The sequence below is a fragment of the Ischnura elegans genome, chromosome 1 (assembly GCF_921293095.1).
Source record: "Ischnura elegans chromosome 1, ioIscEleg1.1, whole genome shotgun sequence".
Lineage (NCBI taxonomy): Eukaryota > Metazoa > Arthropoda > Insecta > Odonata > Coenagrionidae > Ischnura > Ischnura elegans.
This window is the reverse complement of record NC_060246.1, coordinates 47,237,930-47,258,486: the sequence shown is the minus strand read 5'-3', so window position 1 is coordinate 47,258,486 and position 20,557 is coordinate 47,237,930. Positions and strand designations below refer to the sequence as shown.

At 39.2% G+C, this 20,557-nt stretch overlaps 1 protein-coding gene across 1 annotated transcript in view; it reads right to left on the bottom strand.

Moving 5' to 3' along the window:
• Positions 1-20,557, bottom strand: part of LOC124159508 (discoidin domain-containing receptor 2-like) — a 574,242-nt gene that overhangs the window by 188,919 nt on the left and 364,766 nt on the right. Inside the window, exon 5 of the mRNA XM_046535367.1 lies at positions 3,210-3,315. Within this exon, the coding sequence (XP_046391323.1) occupies positions 3,210-3,315 (106 nt within the window). The remainder of the gene's footprint in view (positions 1-3,209; positions 3,316-20,557) is intronic.

The following is a 20,557-nucleotide window of genomic DNA, read 5'->3' as shown; positions in this document are numbered from 1 at the left end:
CAGCTAATTAACGAGCCATCGTGGCTAGCAGATTGTTTTTCATTTTTGGAGATAATTCTCAATTTTATTTGAAGTATTAATACATATAAGTCTTTCATTGTATTTATCTTGATTTTTTATATCTAAAAGAGGTAATACATTGGCCCACATAACTGACACATTTCCCTAATGTGAACTTTCAATTTTATATAAGCCTTTTATTGCGCATAGAAATGGAAATATACATTTTGCATGAAAACCTGGTATGTTGCATGATTTTATGCTAATTTTGAAGGTCTATTTTGAGTAATATAATAATTTTCTTGGAAATTAGAATATAATCATGAGTTGTTGAGCGAGTGTTAAAAAGTACCATTTTTTCGAACTTTTTTCAAAATTAGGAGAAATTTTTATTTCATTTTCACCGGCACAACTCTTACAATTTATTGCTTTAAAAATAGAAATAATAGGCAATATTTGCTGCTTGGCTAAATGTGAGTAGTTATAACCTTTTCTCTACGTAGAAAAAGCTCAGCGTCCTATTAGTTCCACCTGCAAGACAACCTCGGTGAATGGAAGAGAGTACACTTCCAAAAGAGTTGAGCGAATAAAAACCAAGCGGGGGGGACGGAGAGATCCCGAGATGTGGTGTGGGACATGGAAGGAACGCAGGAGGGAGAAGCTTAAGCGAATGGACGGATGAAAGAGACCTAAGATCGAGGGATATATTCCTCTTTTTTTATTTGGTTCCCGGAGGAGAAACTATTCGGCGATGGCTTTGACCACGCGATGGCATTAGGTCTCATTCATTTTCCATGAGAGAGTCAGCCCTTTCGTCCTGGCTGGCGTCATCGCGTCGCCGCGTCTCTCTTCGCCAGTGTCGACCGATAGGACCCTCGCGAATGCAGCCCACTCGTCCCCCCTTCACTTAGCAAATAGGATCCCCCCCCCCCCCCCCCGACGCGACGTAGAGATCCTTAGGAAGTTTTTCGAATTTTTTTCTTCCGCTCGCGACCATATATTTTACTGCCCATACATTGCATCCTGGATGACAGAATAACTTAATTTTACCAGCTATCCACGTTCAATTATTTTTGTACTGACATACCTCGGTCTAGTCCCTCAGGACTGTTCTGAATTTGCTGCGATAGATACAATGATGACAGTGAAAATATACCCTTTATTTACCCTAATACATTTATTGACGACGATTTGACTCATTCACATAGGCAATCCGGCGGCAATTTATTCCTGTTTTATGTATTTGAACTTTCCCCGGTATTAAACAAATAAGTTGTAAATTAACAACGAAATTCAACATTAGAATAGCACAACTCGTTGAAGCCTATTAGGTTAACTGTGATACAACTTATAGTGTCATCGAGATCATTGCTTGAACGAGTTTTAACTCTCCATTAAACATTTCATACTTTTTAAAGACTTTGCTAATGGTTCACCAATTTTCATATTTTGAGGCCGAAAAGCTGGCTAGTTGACGTAATTTACTCATTAAATTGATCTAAGTTTAGGCAGTGTTTGGAATACGTTTCTCAGTAAATTTTGTCGATTAAGCATGATTTTATTATTTTTTAATCATTCTTAATCCCATACAGGCTTCTTTATTAACTAATGTGGAATTATTAAGCTAAAACACGTATAAAGTATTTCTGCTTTTCGTATTTACCCTTTACAAATGCATCAATAGTGCGTAATCATTTCAGGAAAGTATCCTAAACTTGTAAATAACCTAATGGAGGGATTTCACAACGATAACTCTCTTGAAATAACTATTCCTGTTGCTAATGTTATAGTCGGTTACCTCTAGAATCACGGACCCAACAGTAACTCAATCCTATAACCAGCTGCGATCAGCTTACTTTGATTCATACGCCTGGCACTCATATCAAGTGAGCTTGCGAGAGTAACCCGTGCTCACTTCCAATTCAAAATTAGCCGTGCATGGGACGCTGTGTGGTGAGGGAGCGAGTCAACCGATCGAAGGTTACAAGCTCAATACCCAAGTTCCGAGTCGGAGCTCCAAGGAAGCGGACACCCTCCACTTGAGATTCGTCCAAACCCCTCCTGACTTATATGGCGAGCACTTCCACGCATTCAGAACGAATGCAGATTCCACAAGTATCTGCTCCACTCTTCTACGGCTTCGTGATGCTCCAATTGTGATTATCTACCTCGCAGACAGTCTCCCGAGTCCCCCACCTATCCCCCATCGGGCGTCGCGCCCATATTCCATCCCATGAAACTTCGCTATCTCGAGACTCTCGTGACCATATCTGGGCCTGGTTATTCCTATCTGTCCCTCGGCAATACCCTCATCGCGTCGAGTTCACATTTCCACTCATGAGATGCCTAGCCTTTTTTCTCGTGCACAGGGATGGTGAAATAAACGGCCAAGTCCATCGGCTCGTTCGTTTTTTATATTGCCTTAGCCTTGTTCGTGAACGATCCCGGGTGGAATGGCGAAGGGAGTGAATCTTTTTCTCTCGTGGGACTCAGCCAGTGCTTACGGTTTATTTAAAATTTTATTCGCTTCGGCAAAATAGTCACGTTCCAAAATATACGAGGAGCATATTTACCTCAGATATTTTCAAAATGATGCTATAAGCTGTGGCTGCCAACTTGTTGCTCCTCTCATAGAGTAACTTATTCTGGTCCTATGGTATTCAGGGCACCATTGCGAAAAATTAATGGTGAGATGTCAACGTGATTGTGCAGCATTTCTCGAAAAAATCTCTAACAGACACTTCGTCGGTCTGGAAACGATGCCCACGTCTAAATTGAAGGGAATTAACGCAAGTGAAAAAGTACCTTTCGTGTTTAGTGGTCGCGTAGAATATTTCTTGTAGGAGGAGTACGATCTGGGATAATTTTTTTGCATGTGTACTTTTTGATATGAGACGGACATTTGGTATTGTATCGACTTCTCACAATGATGTACTTCTTTTGTGTACATTAGTAACAAATTTATCCCTGCATGCATAAGTCTCTCCGTAAAATGTGCCATGACGTGGTAATACAAACTAGATGTCTTACCTCCCATGCGCTATGAAAAAAAACTTTACATGCCATTTTAAATTTGGAACTCTCAGTAGGTGATAAGAGGTGAAGTACCTCAACTAGCCTAGATGACTGTTTATTTTGAAAACTTGAAAGATAAATTCTGCATTTGGAGTTCTGCACGGGAATGAAAAATCTGAGTTTGTTTTCCTTACCTTCCATTTTGCGGCCCAACGTTTCCACTGTCGAATGATGAGCTTGCTGAGATGTCCTCATCTCGAATTGCCCCGGATTCCATGCCAAGGGGAGCAATACATTGTGCTGAAAGTAAATAAGAAATGAAGTAATTAGCCTCTTATACTAAGAGTTAATTCTAAAGTGGCATGTCTAACGTCATAATCACCAATAGATCTAATGAAACACTTCAACACAAAAACTCTCACTTCATCAGGTTTATATTGGAATTATCATCTCTCTTATAAATGCTACGGTATTTTTTACCAAAACCAAGCTATTCGTTCTGCTATTTTTAGTAGGTAATGGCATCCACTGCAACAATCTTCCCTACGAAAGAAATAATAATATTTTTCAGACCCAACAGACAAAGGAAGGAGTGATTCATTTCACCATCCAATAAGGGATATAATCCCTTGATAATACGTAACTATACAGTTGGACCGTATGCATATGGTCATCCCCTGCATAGTTGAGATATGAACCAGGAAATTGCATTCCAGAGAAGCTCTCCGGAAGAGCATAAGTACAAACCACTTTTCCCCGCTGGGAATCCAACGAAGTGGACTAGATGGCATCTTATTATTTGCCGAGAGGAGGAATCTCAAAGGGATAGAGAATCCTAAAGGAAAGCCATATTCAACTATAGAATGAGTACCTTAAGCTATTCTCATGTGTATATCCGAGGTTCCGCTCTATCCTTTCGCTATGGTTTCTTCAGAGGTAGGGAATGAAAGAGACCGGCCCAGCGCAATAAGCGCGGTAGTCCCATAACACGGAGCCGATTGCTTTTTTCCCATACACTTCGCACGTAGTGGTGCACCGTGGGATTTGGATTCAACTTCATCGGATGACTCTCAGATGCCACTATGATTTGAGAAAATCGATGGATGACCGCGTATGAGGATTTCTCACCCACCAAGAGGAAGAGGGGGCCGAAGTGAGGGTGCTGAATAAATTGGAAGTTAGAAACGAGGACGGGGTCCGATGGGCTGAGACGATTGTCTAGACGCCTCTGCATCCAGGGAAAAAGAGAGAGGGGAAATATTAAAAAAAAAAAACATTCGTGAGAATGCCATAAATTTTCTGGTGTCGCAAAAAAAAAACAAGCGAGACCGGGCTGTAAAAGTGTGAGTAACCTCGGATGGTAAGGAAGAGACTGATCACTTAATTTATTTACCCAGAATGATTTTGATAAATTAAGTAGTTACTATAGCAATGGATGGTCAATTTATGCAATATATACCGTCTACATATCCAGGATTTTCTTCCGTTATGTTTAAGGAACTTAAACTAGCTTCTAAAATCATATACAGGTATGGATAATAAAATAAATTAATTGAGGATTTGATTAGTGAGTAAAAAATTATTTAATTAGTTGATAAACATGGATATTGGCCACAGCTTTTATTGTAGATGTAATTTCGTTAGAACTCCTTTTCGATGGTGACTGTAATTTGAGCGCATAAATAAGGATGAGCAAACACACGTCCGTCGAAATGACAACTATTTAAGGTAAGGAATTCTAATTTGTAATGAACAGTTTTTAGTTATTCCACGGCCATTTTTTCGTTCCCAAATTGTGAAGTGACAGCAGGTTAAGTGCTCCTGGAATGATCAGATATCAGAAGGACGGAGAAGGTCGGGAGAGAGGGAGGAAAAAATTTTGTGATCTGAGTAAAAGGCCAATGAAGGCTTTTGGTAATTCTGAGATTCCTTCTTTCCGTTCTCTTTCCAGAATTGGATTCTGCGAACCCCAATTTCTAACTTTTCCCCAAGCGCCGACATTTCGAAGATTTTTCCTGCTATGCATCGATTTGCTTCTTAGTCTAATCTTCGCCATCGTCACCCGACTAATTTCCACCCCAAGACCATTCCGCTTGGCCCTCAAACCTCACATTGCCATTTGCTTAGTTGAAAATTAACGCTGCTGAAACTATACGGAATTTAGACTTTTAATAATAGTTTTCGCCATCTGATTACGGAGATAAGGAATGACTGTCCCTAAAAACAGTTTTCTACGTGATGGTAGGCGTATGCAATAGTTGAGCTAGACTAACGAAACCATTCATCATGTTTTGATGCCCGAGAACTACTTACAGGAGTAGCTAAACATGGTCTAACTTAGTTCTCTTTGATAGTGTTATTTCGCAGGAAGCAATTTTCATAAGTAAAGCTCTCACGGAGAATTTTGGGAGAAATCGCATCTATTTATACCTACACTAAATTTTCAATTTCAAAAGGAACACTTCCTACGGAACCAGTGAAATATGAAGTACTACATGTTTATGCTATTACATAAAGGCATGAATCTTAAAGACTTTTGCTAAGAACTGCATTCAATGATATAAAATATCCAATGAAATGGAAGGGCTGGCTAGATATCCTCAAAATGCACCCCTTTTGATTCCGAGAAATAATGGCAACCAGTTTTTTCATCTTACTTGATATTCTGAAGGACGAAAGTTTAGGGGTTAGGAAGAGGGATGGAATATAGTAGGTAGGACAAGGGGTTTGGAGTGTGTCCCCCTTCTTAAACTGGTGATTTCTAGAGTTGTGTTAAATGAAGTGGAGAGATCAAATGCGACGATGCCCAGGGAAATTTATAACTTCCTCTCGGATCGTAGAGATGTTTGTTTCAGCGAACAGAGAGAGAGAAGGAAAAAATGGTAATAGCGACGGAGGAAAAGAAAGGAGACTACGAACAGGTCGAGATTGTTTCAAAGAGGAAAGCTCAAGAACGACGAATATGGAATGAAATACACAAATACAGATTACTTCAAAATCTATGCATCATAAAGTCCCCTAACGACCACTCACTCATTCATTCACTCACTCATACAAATATTTGGGGTGAACGAGACGAGATACGACAAAAAGTCATATGAAGACCCCTTTAAAATTGTCTGAAACCCCAGGAAAAATTATGAAAACTATAAATTTCCAATTATTTCTCTGTCTATTCATATGAAATTGAGTATGGGGATTAGTTCAAAAAATGGCCGCACAGCGAGTATATATATATAAATGCGAAGATAATCCAGGCAAGGATCCTTACATTCATTTTGTAGTTATTCAAATTCATTCAACGAGTATCGCCTGTGCAGTCTGCATTAAGCAAAAAGCAAATACAAATTTTTGCACCAAAGTATAAATATCGGATGCAAAATTTATTCTACTTTAAATCGCTTTCATTAATGGCTGGTTGGGAGTAATGCTGCCTTTATCAATTCTTATTTTAAATGGAAATAGTAAAACTACAACAAATCCAAGCTCACTATTACGCACAAATATCAAGAAGGTACCTACATCATAATGAAACGCAGATATAAAACCAATGAAGCACGGAAAGAAATGGCTTTAGAAAGGGATTGTAAGCACTGAAAAAGAAAAAAAGGGTTGATAGCAAATACATAATAGCAGAATGGAGGCACGTATGGAATGGTTCAAACAAGTAGGAATTGCAAAGATTAAAAAAAAACAATGGGAACCGTACTCTCGAACTGCCTGGAGTTAAAAAGAAAATGCATTTAAGTACGCACGATCAGCGATTTCAAATTTGGAGCTCAGTGCCTCGAGATGGAGAATAAAGTTGGGAGAATATGGTGAAAAAAAAGAAGAGTTTCTGAGGGCACGAGGTGGAACGATCTCCTCTCTCCATCTTTGGATTACAGAACGCTTCCTTCTTCCAACCCGGAGACATTTAGCGAGAAGCCTTTACGTGCGGAATGTCTGCGATTGAATTAAGCTTCTTTTTCCGGCTCACCATGCTTTTCGAAATGTGAATAGTGTGAACTGGAATGCATAACATTCTATGAACGGTTCCTCCATTATTCATAGAATGGATGCTGCATATCATGACTCGTCTTCAAATTGATACCTATCTTTTCCATTCAGCGGACACTTAATATTAATATTGAGGGAGATTTTAATACATCACGTGACCCTTTCAATCTACATGAGTGTATATTAAGGACGTCCTTATGATCATCTACATTTTTACAATAAAAAGAAATCACGGGTTAGATTAATTTTCATTGATTAAATTTTTGTAATACATAGGTAAATTTATTGTATACATGGTAATTGTTTTGGTATACAAGAATGTTTTAAAACTATATTTTAAAGAGAAGTTTTCACATTCAACTGTGCTTTATGAATAACAGAATAGTTTTCAAGATTGATTTTGAGAATGTTCTACAGTTTCACTTGATAAATTACAATGAAATTCTAATGGTAGGGTAAAGAACACTAAACTAACGTCTTTTGTTTTTTAAACTTTTTGGTAGAAGTCGGTTTCGTAAGGGGAGTGGTGTACACTGTGGAACTTAACAATACCTCTCCTAAGGTTTTAGTCCGAGACTCTTTACCCATTCCGTAATGTGGCGTTCCATCTAAAAGCTCAGTTTATAAGAGAAGGATTTAAGTATGCATAAAATAACGATTTACTATCTCTGTAATCCTAAGGTCCGAGACCCTTACCCATTCCTAAACTGACCTTTGCCTTATAAGCTTGAGAATGCATTTATATAATTATAGGTGAAAGACTTTCATGTTATCACACGCATCTTTCCGTTTATTAATATGAATGTATTAATGGTAAGAATATCACCTTTAAAAATTTAATTTTGTAATTACATTGCCTTAATTCTTATACTCCCATTTTCATTCACCGATTGACAGAGGTAAACAAAATTCAAAAATCGTTTGTATGTTCAAAAGAATTGAGGAATTGCTAATTCTCTGTACTTCTCAGCATTTGGGAGCACAATTAAATGTTTTTTTTAATCGCTGGTATTTATTCTTTTGTTAGTATAGAATCGTGAAATATGATTAAAACGTCGCCCGAGACCGTGTATTGAGCAAATGAACGACCCATTCGATATTCTCATCGTCAATCATTCTGAAGACGTCCTCAATGCAATATTCAGCTAAAGTCGCCGTCGAGTAATTTATATTCCTTCCACACAGAGTCGCCCGCCCAAACGCACCCACTCTTCTCCTCGGCCTACCATATCTCTTCGTGTGTGCTGCCAAAGTGAATAAAGAGAGATGGAATTTTGCGGAAGATAATAGCCATGCGTTTTCTAAAGACGGCGTCTTTTTTGATAAAATTCCTTGCTTTTCCAATAATTTTTCCCCACCCCAAATGCGACATTGGACCAGCTTAAGGATAAATAAATAAACAACTGCACTCTTTAACCGTTGTCTGAGTACTTAAGTTGCACAAAATTTGACACGTATGGTAATGCAATTTTTTTATGAATCTCCTTGGATAAATTCATCAGTATGCAATTTAAAACGCAGAGGAATTTTCTCATTTTTTAGTAGAATAAAACACAGTAGAATAAATTTGAAAGAATATTTTACATTTATTAAAAATATGTTAGGTATTTTCTTATTTTGAAGGATCATCGTAAATTTATCAACAAACAGTAAACTTAAATCGAACATAATAGGATTATGTTTAGCTTGCCAATATATATCCTCAGTTGAAATTACAACGAAATCTGACGTTATATCCATATTCCTACTCATTATTCATATTTGGCACCACATATTCCAATCACCTATCTATGTTTGTTAGAAGACAACTATGTCATAACAGAATCAACTAAATCGACTTCGTTATATATTTCTCAGTAAATTTCCTAAATAACTGGACTTTCAAAATCACTCGACCATTCATAGTAGGTAAAATATTTACTCATGCATCTCAACGTGTTCTACTCGTATAAAAAGTAATAAAAAATTAAAATTGGCATTATTTTCAGTTCAAAATACTTAGGAGCTAGACTAAATACTTCAACTACCCTATCAACTCCAAGGACCGTAGTCTTAAAACGAGATAATGGGTGAAACGCATCTTTCTCGTGGAATAAAAGAACGCAAACGGAAGAAAATAAAAAGTTTTCGTCAATATTGGGCGTTGACTCGTTCCGAGAAGAGAAAACGGGACAGTTAGCAGTGTAGATAGGGAGTTGGGGAAAAAGGAGTAGTGAGGACGGGAGGAAAGAGTGGCTGTGGGAAGTGGAAGAAAAGAAAGGACGAGGCGGGGGAGCATGGGAGCTTGCAGGTGTTCTTCAGAGGATTGGTGCGGATAAATGTGGGAGAGCCGACGCCTGACGGCAAGCCCAAGAAACATTCACCCCGTTAATGTCGTCTATCGAGTTTGCTGATAAGGCGGCATCCAGCGTTTCTTTCCAGCGGTCGAAAGCACTTGAAGATCCGATGTATCTTTCTAGTGAAAAAGTATCAAAGATAATTTCCGTGCATCCCAATCGTATTTCATGAGATAGTTATGATATCTAAGAGGCAAAAACAGTTTATTCCTACTATCTAATAGAAACATTTTTTACGATATCCGTCTTTCGATTAAAATTTATGAATAATTATATTACCCTGAATACCATGAAAATACAACCTTCTATCAATGGTATGATGACTTAAAATGATTCTTATAAAAGGGAAAAAAAGTTAAAATATATCCGTTTTATATGAGACTCGGAGTTATGAAGTATTTAAACGTTTGCGCGATATTTATTTTTCATGCGATTTCACATTGTCTACGAAACTAAATAAACTTTGAGCACTGTTTCAGATTGATATTCATTATTTTCGAATATAATCTCTCCTTTAATCTTCAAAAAATATGAAAATTAACTTTAAGTTGTTTTATTTTTTTATGTGAGGGCGTCGATGTTTTGTAATCTATTGGTTATTTTCTGGCACTCAAATTGCAGCCTAATATTCATTCGGGTTTTAACTTGTACCGACGTTATCGTAGTCGTCATATAGTGGGCTCTAATAATTACATATTGGCCAGGTCGAAAATCTTAGCTAAATTTGCATAATTCATTCACAACGCGAAGAAGCCACTGGTCTATCACCGTAGCATGATGGTGTAGCCCAAACGCTAAATTATTGCATTATTTTTTATTTCCTTCTCAAAATTTCTTTTAAACGGGAGAAATGTTTATATTAACTAAAGGTAATTTTTTAGGATACTCATAGTTTTTTAGAATGAAGTATTTTTGAAAAAATAGTACCTACCTCGTAAAGAGAACTCATTTATTCTCACCTTCAAGAGCATATCTGTATCGTGAGAGACCTCACAATGCATTAAGGCAGTAAAGCCGTAAGATAATACTCCAGCTTTTAGGAGGCCCTTGTGATGAAAACATTAACTGATACGAGGCAGGGAAACTGACGCCTCTTAAAAAGAGATGTAGATTTTCATACACTCTGGAAAGCATTAGCGTAGGGCGAACGCATTAAAACTCTTAAAAACACCTCGTAAATAATTGCATCAGCACTCGCGCGACAAAGAGGGTCAGAGAGGCTTACACACTCGGGCAAGTTAAAGAGAGGACGAGGCTCCTTACACTAACTTCATTTTTTGCCCCGCCAAGAGAGAGGGCTCCTTGGTATGGGGAAGTACCATAAGAGGCTGCACGAGGGAGGTGACAAAAAAGTAAGAAACCTTACCCCCAGTCATTTTCCCACAGGCCATCCTCCTCCATCTCCTCACCATGCCCCACCACTAACGCTCGCCCAACCCATTAGCTCCCCATCGAACCCCTTAAGAAGCGAAAATTAGGGATCCGTGAGTGCCCAAAATGCATTTACCACCAGCGACACCGCACCCCTTATGAAATTGAACCGTATACCCTCTCTCATCCGTTCGAGACCTCTGCGACGAGTCTCTTAAGGGCTCTCTCTCCTCACTTTCCTCCGCCGCAAACGTTCTCTCATACATGAGGTCCCTTTGTCAACTATCTCAAAGTCCTTTGCCCCCGCCAACCCTCTCAAAAGCCCATTGCAAAAGGAAGTCGCCTCCTCAGGGAGAGATGGATATGGCATATAGGAGTAGGGGACCCTACAATATGCTCCTTGGGCCCCCGCGTCGAGCACCTTAATGGAAGGCAGAACCAAAAGCCTTTGGCTGGGATATGCTGGCGTCAAAGGGCGGAATGGCACGGTACCCGCAGAGGAATGGAAGGCCAACGGAGAGGAGGACGTATCAAGGTGCGGGCGGGAGTGAACGTATGGGGGGCGGCTGTGTCTAAGCTGAGAGAGACAGGTCCCTTAGAACAGGGGTGGCGGAGAGGTGGGAGGTAATGTAATGGGAGTGGTCGACCCTTTTTCTTCAAAAAAAAAACAAAAACGAACAAGAGATGAGACATGCGCGATTCCTTGCGGGGTAAACAAGGGAATTCGAGTCCCGAGGGAGTTTTAAGGTGGTGCGTCGGTGATAAAGTGGATGTGAGAGGTGAAGAATGGATGGAGTGTCTTGGATGCAGCGGAAGAAACCCACTACTGGCATCGCCTTTCATCTGCAAAACCGGGTCTCTGCCGTGAGTAAGGGACCCGCCCCCTGCCGCTGCAAAACCAGCCCTCCCCCCACCTTGTCACCTCTCCCACGACCGTGTTCTCCTCCTTGTAGGACCTGAAATTCGTCCCCACCCCACCCGAGTCATTGCGCTGTCCACTCTCCCTCCCCGCATCTGTCTCCTACTCCTTTTCCCTCCCGTGTTCCTCGTCTTATCTTGGGCAAGGAACCAGCGCCCCTTATTGGTTATCTCGGAACTTAATCATGACCGCTGATCTCTGCCGCCCAGCCCTCACTTTCCTCCTTCGAGGCATTCTGTTCCCACACCCCCGCTATCTCTGGCCACCTCTTTTTCCCTCCCCCACCTTGACTCACCCGCCACTCCACCCCGAGGAGCGGCGATCGACCTCACGAGCCCTTAATGGCCTTCTGGGTTGGTGTGCAGGGAGGGGTAAGATCGCTGCGGATGCTGTCAAAGCGAGAGGGGAGATGGTTGCCGATAAGGCCCCTTCGCTTGCGGCAAGACCGGAGGTTTCGTTGGAGGGTGTCGCAGAGTGATTTTGAGGTCCTGCTCGCCCATACAGTCGATTCCACGGCACCGAAGAATCAAAACGGTGATAGGAGAGAGCCAGTTGGAGTGGCTCAGTGCAGTAAAAAAAAGTTCCTCGACGATAATTGAATTATATTGGACAATAATCAGAATGATTTCGTTAAAATCAGAAAGAATTGTTTTCAGTGCCTAATAGTAATCACCTTTGATTATTGCAGGAAGTTTCTATATCCTGATGCATTTGGTGAACTGGGAGACATGAGTTGGCCAAGGCACTCTTTAAAACTTAAATAATAACATTTGGGCATTTCCATGAAAATGTCAACTTTTTCTCACAAATTAAAATTTAGGCTGGAAATATTTTATCTTTATAAATCAACAGCTAATTGATTGAATTTCAAGAAATCAATGTTTGAAATATTATTCACAGCCTTGCTAAAAGTTTTCAAACTATACTTCGATACACAGAGCTTTGAAGATGTTTAAAATCATTCCACTTAGGAGGTTGACCTCACAGTAATTCCGTCACATTTTTATTATGGGCTTGTTTAGAAGGTATTTCGATAATTAATTTTGTTTATGTACATGAAAATCACCTTCATAAATGTTTTTTGATCATGCACAGTTAAAAGTTTTACAATTTTTTTGTATTTTACAAATCAATCGAAATATCCTATTGCATAATTTTCTCTAAAGGTAATTCCGTCACTAATGGAATTGCCCATTTCAAATTAGTATCAACCTCCATCTAAGTTTGAATTATTTTCTGCAATCTACTTATAACTCCATAATAAGCATTTGATATAATATACCTGGGTATTACATAAGTGAAGATGCCTTCTGTTGTAAAGTATTCTTCCCTTTCATAACAAGGTCCTTTTTAAGATGCCAGGGGTTCAGAATATAAAAATCATCTCCCTCTTGAGCAAGCGGGATATGTAATTTCACCCACACAAATATCTCAAGTATCATGGCTTTTAAGAGATTGTGTTCTTTTCCGTGTCAAAAATTGGATAAGATACTCGCTCACTTTTTGAAAGCCTTGGATCATGTTCTACGTTTGGAAATATTAGCCTGAAAAGCTTTTAAGAAACATACAAGTTGAAATGTAATCAGGCAATAGTGACAGAGTACCCAGAAAATATTCAGTACCCTGGATCAAGGAGAGGTGATCGTGAAAGGGTTTGACAACAATTGTGTATTCCCTTCTCAGATGTATCACTAGTCATGATGTGCCTACAGCTCTTATTTTTCTCTTTTTTATATTTCCTGTATTCAATATCTGTAAGCCTAATAAATTACACATTCAGGAATTCGAGAACGCGAACAAAATGGGCGAGATTACTCCAGTAGAACTTCTGACAGCCTACTAAAGGTTTCGCGGTCCATGTTTGTAGATTTATGGCTTTTTTTGGGGAATATCCCGCGTCAGGTTATTAAAATGGCCGACGTATCTTCTCCTATGCCGGAGACCTCATCAGGGCAAATGACTTTCCTTCCGTCATTTGCCCTGATGAGGTCTCCGGCATAGGAGAAGAAAATTCGGCCATTTTAATAACCTGACGCGGGATATTCCCAAAAAAAAAACCATAAATCTTCTGACAGGCTGCTTCAGCGGAACTTCAGTGCCAAAAGAAGCAATAATTATAAAAGTGATAATCAATGAGGCTTCAAAATTATTCAAAGAACATTCATCAATTATTATAAGTTATTCAGAATATTCATGAATTGTCATCGTGTTGAGCTATAGAATTGGAAAGCGGAAAGCTTATACCAGAAGGAGAGGAATACTTCTAGGTCTGAGGAAAATCTATGTATGTTGTCACTCCTCTCAGCTGTTCAGTTTAATGTGTGTGGCATCCTCTCCTCATGTGACTATTCAAACCTCTCATGTCAGGAGTCGCAAATGAATGAGGAACAGTTTATGGGTACATTATTTTAAATAGTTGAGCCACGAAACTGTATCCTACGTTATAGTTCCCTTGAAGAAAAGACTTTCCAATTCTTAACTTCCAAAATCTTCTTTGAAAACAAATAAATAGCGTTAATGACTTTTGAAATTCTGATTTTTAGTGAATGAACCCTTAGTTGCATTGTATCACGACATCTTTCACGGAATTACTTAGATAATCGTTTGCTAATGAAACGCCTGATTCATGTTCACCATAAAAAGGGTCATCGTTTCTGACTTGAGCACTAAATGTTAGTTATCCGATATAAGTAATGAATTTCTAAGCCTTTCAATATGCAACGCAAGAGTGAATGCTGTCCTAGAAAAAAATGAAGTGGGTATCGGTGGCGGAGTGCATAGTCTTCCGGAGGGTTTGAGGGCTTTATGAGTCGTTGCCCGCGGTCCTGAAGGGTCGAGTGAGAAGGGGTTACTCTCTCTGACGATGTTCAGTTGCTGCATGCGTATCGCTTGAGGAACAAATGTAAGTTAACAAAAAAAACCTGGAGACAGCTTTACGACTACTAGTAGCTTGCACCCCCAATGGAGCCCATAAGCTCATGATAGTGCATTATTATCCATCAATGCCATAGGCAGTCACAAAGCAGTGCTCATGAGATCAGAAAAAAATTATTGATAAGAATAACCTTAGCCACCTTCGTAAATAATGATTTCATAAAATTCATACTTTGAAAGAATAAGTGTTTCTTCTATTTCTTAGACAAATAAAGTATTCAGTATCTTAGTTCAAAAAATTTTAATTTCGCTTTAAAATCTCGGCTAATTGCGTTGTCTATGAAAGACAATTTTAACACTCGTCAATACTTAAGGGTACTCTTTTATTTTTAAGAGTAAAGAAAAGTTTTTAATCTCATTTTTCAGTCTCAACTATGCTCATGTTAATTTTCACTCTCGTTACGAGGCCTAAGGCTCTCCCTTTCAATATGCTCGAGGCTAATGAATTACGTACATTTCCTTTGTTTTAAGCAAGCATTTATATCCAAATATTATTGAATTGGTTTCATGTCCTAACGCTATAGACTCCTTTAGCATTCCAGGTGTTATCATTCAAGCCATATAAATTAAAGGTCATGGAATCAAAATACGAGTTCTAACGCCACTTAAAAGGTTGCCATGCATGAAATCAAATTAGTTCAATTATAAGGTTCATTTTCTTAAAAACGAAAAATCTATTGCATAACTTGGAAGTGAGTAAATAAGTCCCGAAAACCATTATTTGGTCCTAGTCTGATCAAAAATTCACCTTGGTTAGCAGTTATCTCTAGGTGTATAACCCGCTTTTTCATCATGGATATAAAAAATGACTACTCATCATATTTAAAAATGGAAATCGTTTCCAATCCCGGTTTAGGCCCAGTCGCCAGTGACCGAATGTAATCTTTCCCAAGACCGAAATTGCGTGTAAATATTCCGGGGCAATTTCATCTCTGTCGAAATGAGCATCGGTCAGAATCATTTCGGACGTTAATAATTCCCAACTTATCGAGGTATGAAATTGGTTATAACGATTGAAACAATGGACGGTATGATTACGACCACTATTTCCGATTTGATATGCATTCCGTTTTACTCACGCCACATTGATACGCGTGGAAAATGACTCGCGCCTCGATAAGGGTGGGTCTAAGTGCTCCCTTGAAAAGTGTATTTTTAAAATCTCCTTTGAATTTTAACCTTGGAATGGTGTTCCCCACACTTGAGCGGCCGGTACGCGTGTTTGATAGTCAGACGGACTAGGACGCGGGCTTTGCCATTCCAAATCCGTCGATTTGGATGGTTTTCCTCTGACCCAGCAATGGCCATGATATAATTGACTGTGCCTACCATGAGGTCGCTCGCAGATTCACGAAACGGCCGCGGAGGAGCCGTGTAAACTCACGCATACCATTAGAGAAGAATGGCCAGATAAACTAATCAATAATTGAACCAAACCAACTTCCGGGCTCAACTTCATTACGTGAGGGGGAGGAAAATGCCGAGGTGGGGGCGAATGGGAAATATTTCCGCGGTGGTCGCCTGATGGATTACGAGGCAGGGCGAGAACGCCGATTGGCTCGATCGGTTGGTTTGGCCGCGCGCGAAGGGATTGGGTTGGCGCTGGCGGGTAGGTAGAACGTGGGGATCGAATGGTCCCCGTTACCTCGTAAAATGCAGCACGAGAGATTGCATCGGAAGCGGAGCGGATCGCCATGCGGAAAATACGAATGAAAATCCAGTGTTTGCGATACGTACGAGTGCGTATTATTTAATACATCAACTGGTGCGTGGTATGAAAGCATTCCGATCGTGGCTCCGGTGTGCTAAACAGGCTACCGTGCTCCGTAATTAATGTTCCAGTGTGAGACATGAGTGAAATTGAGCACCGCAGATTTATCTATAACGGGATTTATTCGCGTGCAGGCGGATAGAAACGGAAAAATTATATGTTGCGAAGTAGCTCGACCCGTTATAAATCTGCTGCATTATACCCCGCGTCAACTTTTAGATGTAGATTTGTGAGATATGAAAACACGGCTCGGTGTGTGTTTCATCTGTAGATTGAATTTCATGAAAGCTTTCGAATGTTTAATGTCCCAACTCTGCCGAGATTTGCGATTTGTATGCTGTTTAAACATTTGTTTGATTTCCTACGGAAGAAAAGAATATGCCTATTGCGCTCAAATATCACAAAGGAAATGCTTGGCATTTTTTATTGAACGAATGCTGGTGCATTTCGAATCTCTGCGAATCTTTTTAATAGAAGATCATAAGGAAAATGCATTATTTGGTATATGAATGCAATACATGTGTGGGAGTATATGGCCTAATTTTTGGACGAAAGATATCCATTGCTAGCATATAATTATTAAACGGTGAATTTCACTCCTATTCCCCGCTGCGTGTTACTAAATCACATTAAAACTTCTTCGTGATAAATTCATTTTCAAAAAGGCAGCAAAGATGATAATATACTGGCCTACTTCTTAATTAAGAATGAATTATAACGGCTGGGAATTAAAATTTTCGTTTTTCGGAAACTTTTACCCTGACGGAGGGCTGGCATTTACATTTCTTCTAGTACTTGAACGGGAAATCCTGCTAGTTCCAAATGATTGAACTGTAAATCCCAGGCGAAAATTATTTTATGTTAAAGAACTTCTGCCTATTTCCATTTCAGCTTTTTTTTACTAATAACCCTTCACGTATCAAAAGATTGAATTCTTTGAAAGGCTTACTGTATCATCATTATGGCTGCATATGCACGTAGAGTTAATAATTTCCACCAGCTCGCCGCGCAGAAATATTCACAACAGTCCAGATCGTGACGTGTGTGAGCAAGAGGGTTAAATAAATAAAAACGCGGCCTCGGGAGGACAGACGGCAAGAGCTCTGGAAAAAATGGCCCTAATCTAGTCAGTTTCGAGGAAAAAACTCAATAAATGTAAAGGAGGGAGCGAGAGAGATATATAAAAAAAAGCAGAAAACAAGAAACCGAGTTCGTCCGTGCGCCGGCTCCACATTTCGCGCGCCGGTATTTTCAGTTCAATTCCGATTCTGAAAGGCTATTCCCACTACTTAGAGGAAACGTCGTCCTCTCGAAATGCGTTCCAGAGACTGGCAATGTCTACATTTCCTCCTCGTCCTCCACCCTCGCCAGTTTTAAGTTTATGGCTCGGAAGGAGGTGATTCCATCGTGGGGCTTCATGCCACCCATTTTTCTCCATATGTTCTTCTTATGTGAAACACCAACGGTTTCCCGGTAAATTTCTATATGTTTCAGCTGCGGCGCAGGATCTGTCGTGGAACGTAGCTAAATTTCGTCTTCCTCAACAAGAAAATTCACGATATCCCCTTTTTACTTTTTCAAAATCTATTTTTCTAATCACGGATGTAAAAATGAATGCTCATAAATTAAATATCGTTTTCGCACAAGTTGATGTAAAATGCGCCATAGACTAAATTTACAACGAAATCTAGTGGTGATTAAAAATGCTAATATTTTATTCAAATATTAATGCAAGTTTTGATTGCAGTGAAAAAAAGCTGCGTCAAAATGTATTACGTACTTGGTATATACTTACTCGATGTGTACGGGTTGGAAAAGTCCATATATAGATTGTTTACAGATATTTATTGATTGATATTCATTTTATGAACCCTGGTTATTAATTCTCACCTATGGATGCAAGTTATGAAATCGACACTTATATTTTATGAGGAAAATTTATGGAATGAAAACACCTAATTGTTTTTAAGTGCTTAGCTGCGGAAGTATCAGTTTGAGAAGCGATAATGCTTTGCATAACTCTAAATCTGACAATTTTCTCCCTTATATTTCTCCTTCCGAGGGGTAGCAGGTGCGTGTGAATCCAACCCTCCGCCTTCATTCTGTCTAAGTGCAATCCTAATTTTATCACATCGATTTCCTCTTTTATGTCTTTTTCTCGCCGCGCTAACACTTTAGCCCCGCAATTCCAAAAGATCTCTTCCACCTGAGGGCGTGCGATTCAGAGCACGTTTTGCCTAAGTTCCCGCGCGTGGAGTTGACTCAATACGTGCACGTAGTGCCTACCTCCTCCTGTGAATGAAGGAAATATATGGGCCGAGCAAAGAAAAAAGGCCGGATTTTAAAAGGATTTTGCCAGCCTCCGTGGCCCATTGAATATAAGACTGGGTAATGGACTCCATTTTTGAAGTGTGTGAATATATTCGTATCCTCCGCACTCCGGACCACGTGAGAAACATAGGCAAACGAAAGCCGGTGTTATTTAAGTTCCCACTTAACTTCATGGAGTGTGAGAGATTATCCCACGCTAGGGCTACAGATTGCTCTATTTTACCCTGTTGCCGCTCTAAATATTTTTTAAACTATGTAGTCGTAGGCTCATAGATGTACACATTTAAAGTTTGAGTTAGTTTGAAAATACCTTTGAGTTATAAGATATTATCCCTTTCACAAAGAATAGTCTCTTATCATTATTTTGCGCTCAGAAAAAGCATATTAAATCAGTTTTCATGAAACGGTACTCTTGACCTGATGAGCAGCTTAGAAAACGTTGCAATAGGGCTTATAATCTTAATTTTTAACACATATTTGTGGCAACACATTTTTACTTTGATATTTGGTCGGAAAGAATGGTATTTTTAAAATCTTGAGCGCGTTTAAACCAGTATTGACCCGAAACGTAGTCATTTAAAAGAGATCGAGATTCCCATAATTATGTTGACCTGAAAAAGCATACACTTTATAGCATATTGTTTCTGTGACTGAAGTATTCTCTCATTGATTTTCACAAATATTTATTTAGGATATTTCTTGAAATTGCTGCCACATCCAATTCTACTCATGCTAATTAAATCACTCTGAATGCCAAAATATAATATGATGATAAATGCTTCGGAATCTTGGAACGTCAGCAATTATCCTATTAGATATTTTAGTTCATTTTGCAGTGTATAAGGCGATTTCAAATCTGCAGTGGACTTCAATTGGATATTATTTTTTCGCCATGAATTAATTTACACACAGATTTTGGAGAAAAAAATCTTGAAATCATGAATAAAGGTGCATCTTAAAAATAATTTTTTATCAATCCATAGATAGACCGGAATGATTTGAAGAGTTCTGGAATAAAAAGATGGCGAGGGGAAAATATTACGTCAGACACGGCATTCTTCAATTTTTCACGTTTTTTTTAACGTGTCTCGCTTTTTTTGCTCATGTTAGTACTTTTTCCTCTTCCTTGCAAATCGTGGAAGGGCAAAGACGTGAGGCGCGGCGATGAATTATGAGCGCTACACGAGCGACCTCTACAGAGCAAGCAGAAAGGAATATTCCCATGGACGATCGTCACTGCCAATTTTATGCACGTACTGCTCATTTTACCCGAAAGAGAAAATTTCGTCCTTTTATTGTCTTTTTACTTCGGACGTCGTCCGGTGAATTTTGAGCAGAAGCGTACGTCTTTTTTTTGCTTTAGGATCCTCTATTTCGTCCCTTTTTCTCTCTTTTCTTTCCTCACGTCAATCTATCTTCGCTTTAAGATTGCCTCTAAGCACATTTGCTTATTATAAGGTATACCTTTCCGGCATTCAGCCTCACCATTGTTAAAATTCACCATTAATCCGAGTTATGTGAACGTGGTTGCAATTCCATTTTATCGTCTTCTTGCATCAAAAGGAAGACTATTACAAAGGTCTCGATAAAATTAATTTTGAACACGTTTCCGGAATAAATCATTTGGTGGGTACGCTAATTCATGGTGGTGATTTTTACGGAAGAATTTCTATTAACTGGATAAAATAATTTTCTTCAACAATTTCCTTCTATCGAACAAATAATATTACGGAATTTTCGAAATGCCAATTCCCCCTAAATTCCAGCTATACCTATTTTCTATTAATTATGAGTTAGCAAACAGGCAGTAGAAGTAAATCAGAAGCAATAAACTCTGGAAAAGTTAGTGTTTCCTCAGTTTGCATTAGTTATGTTTTGTAC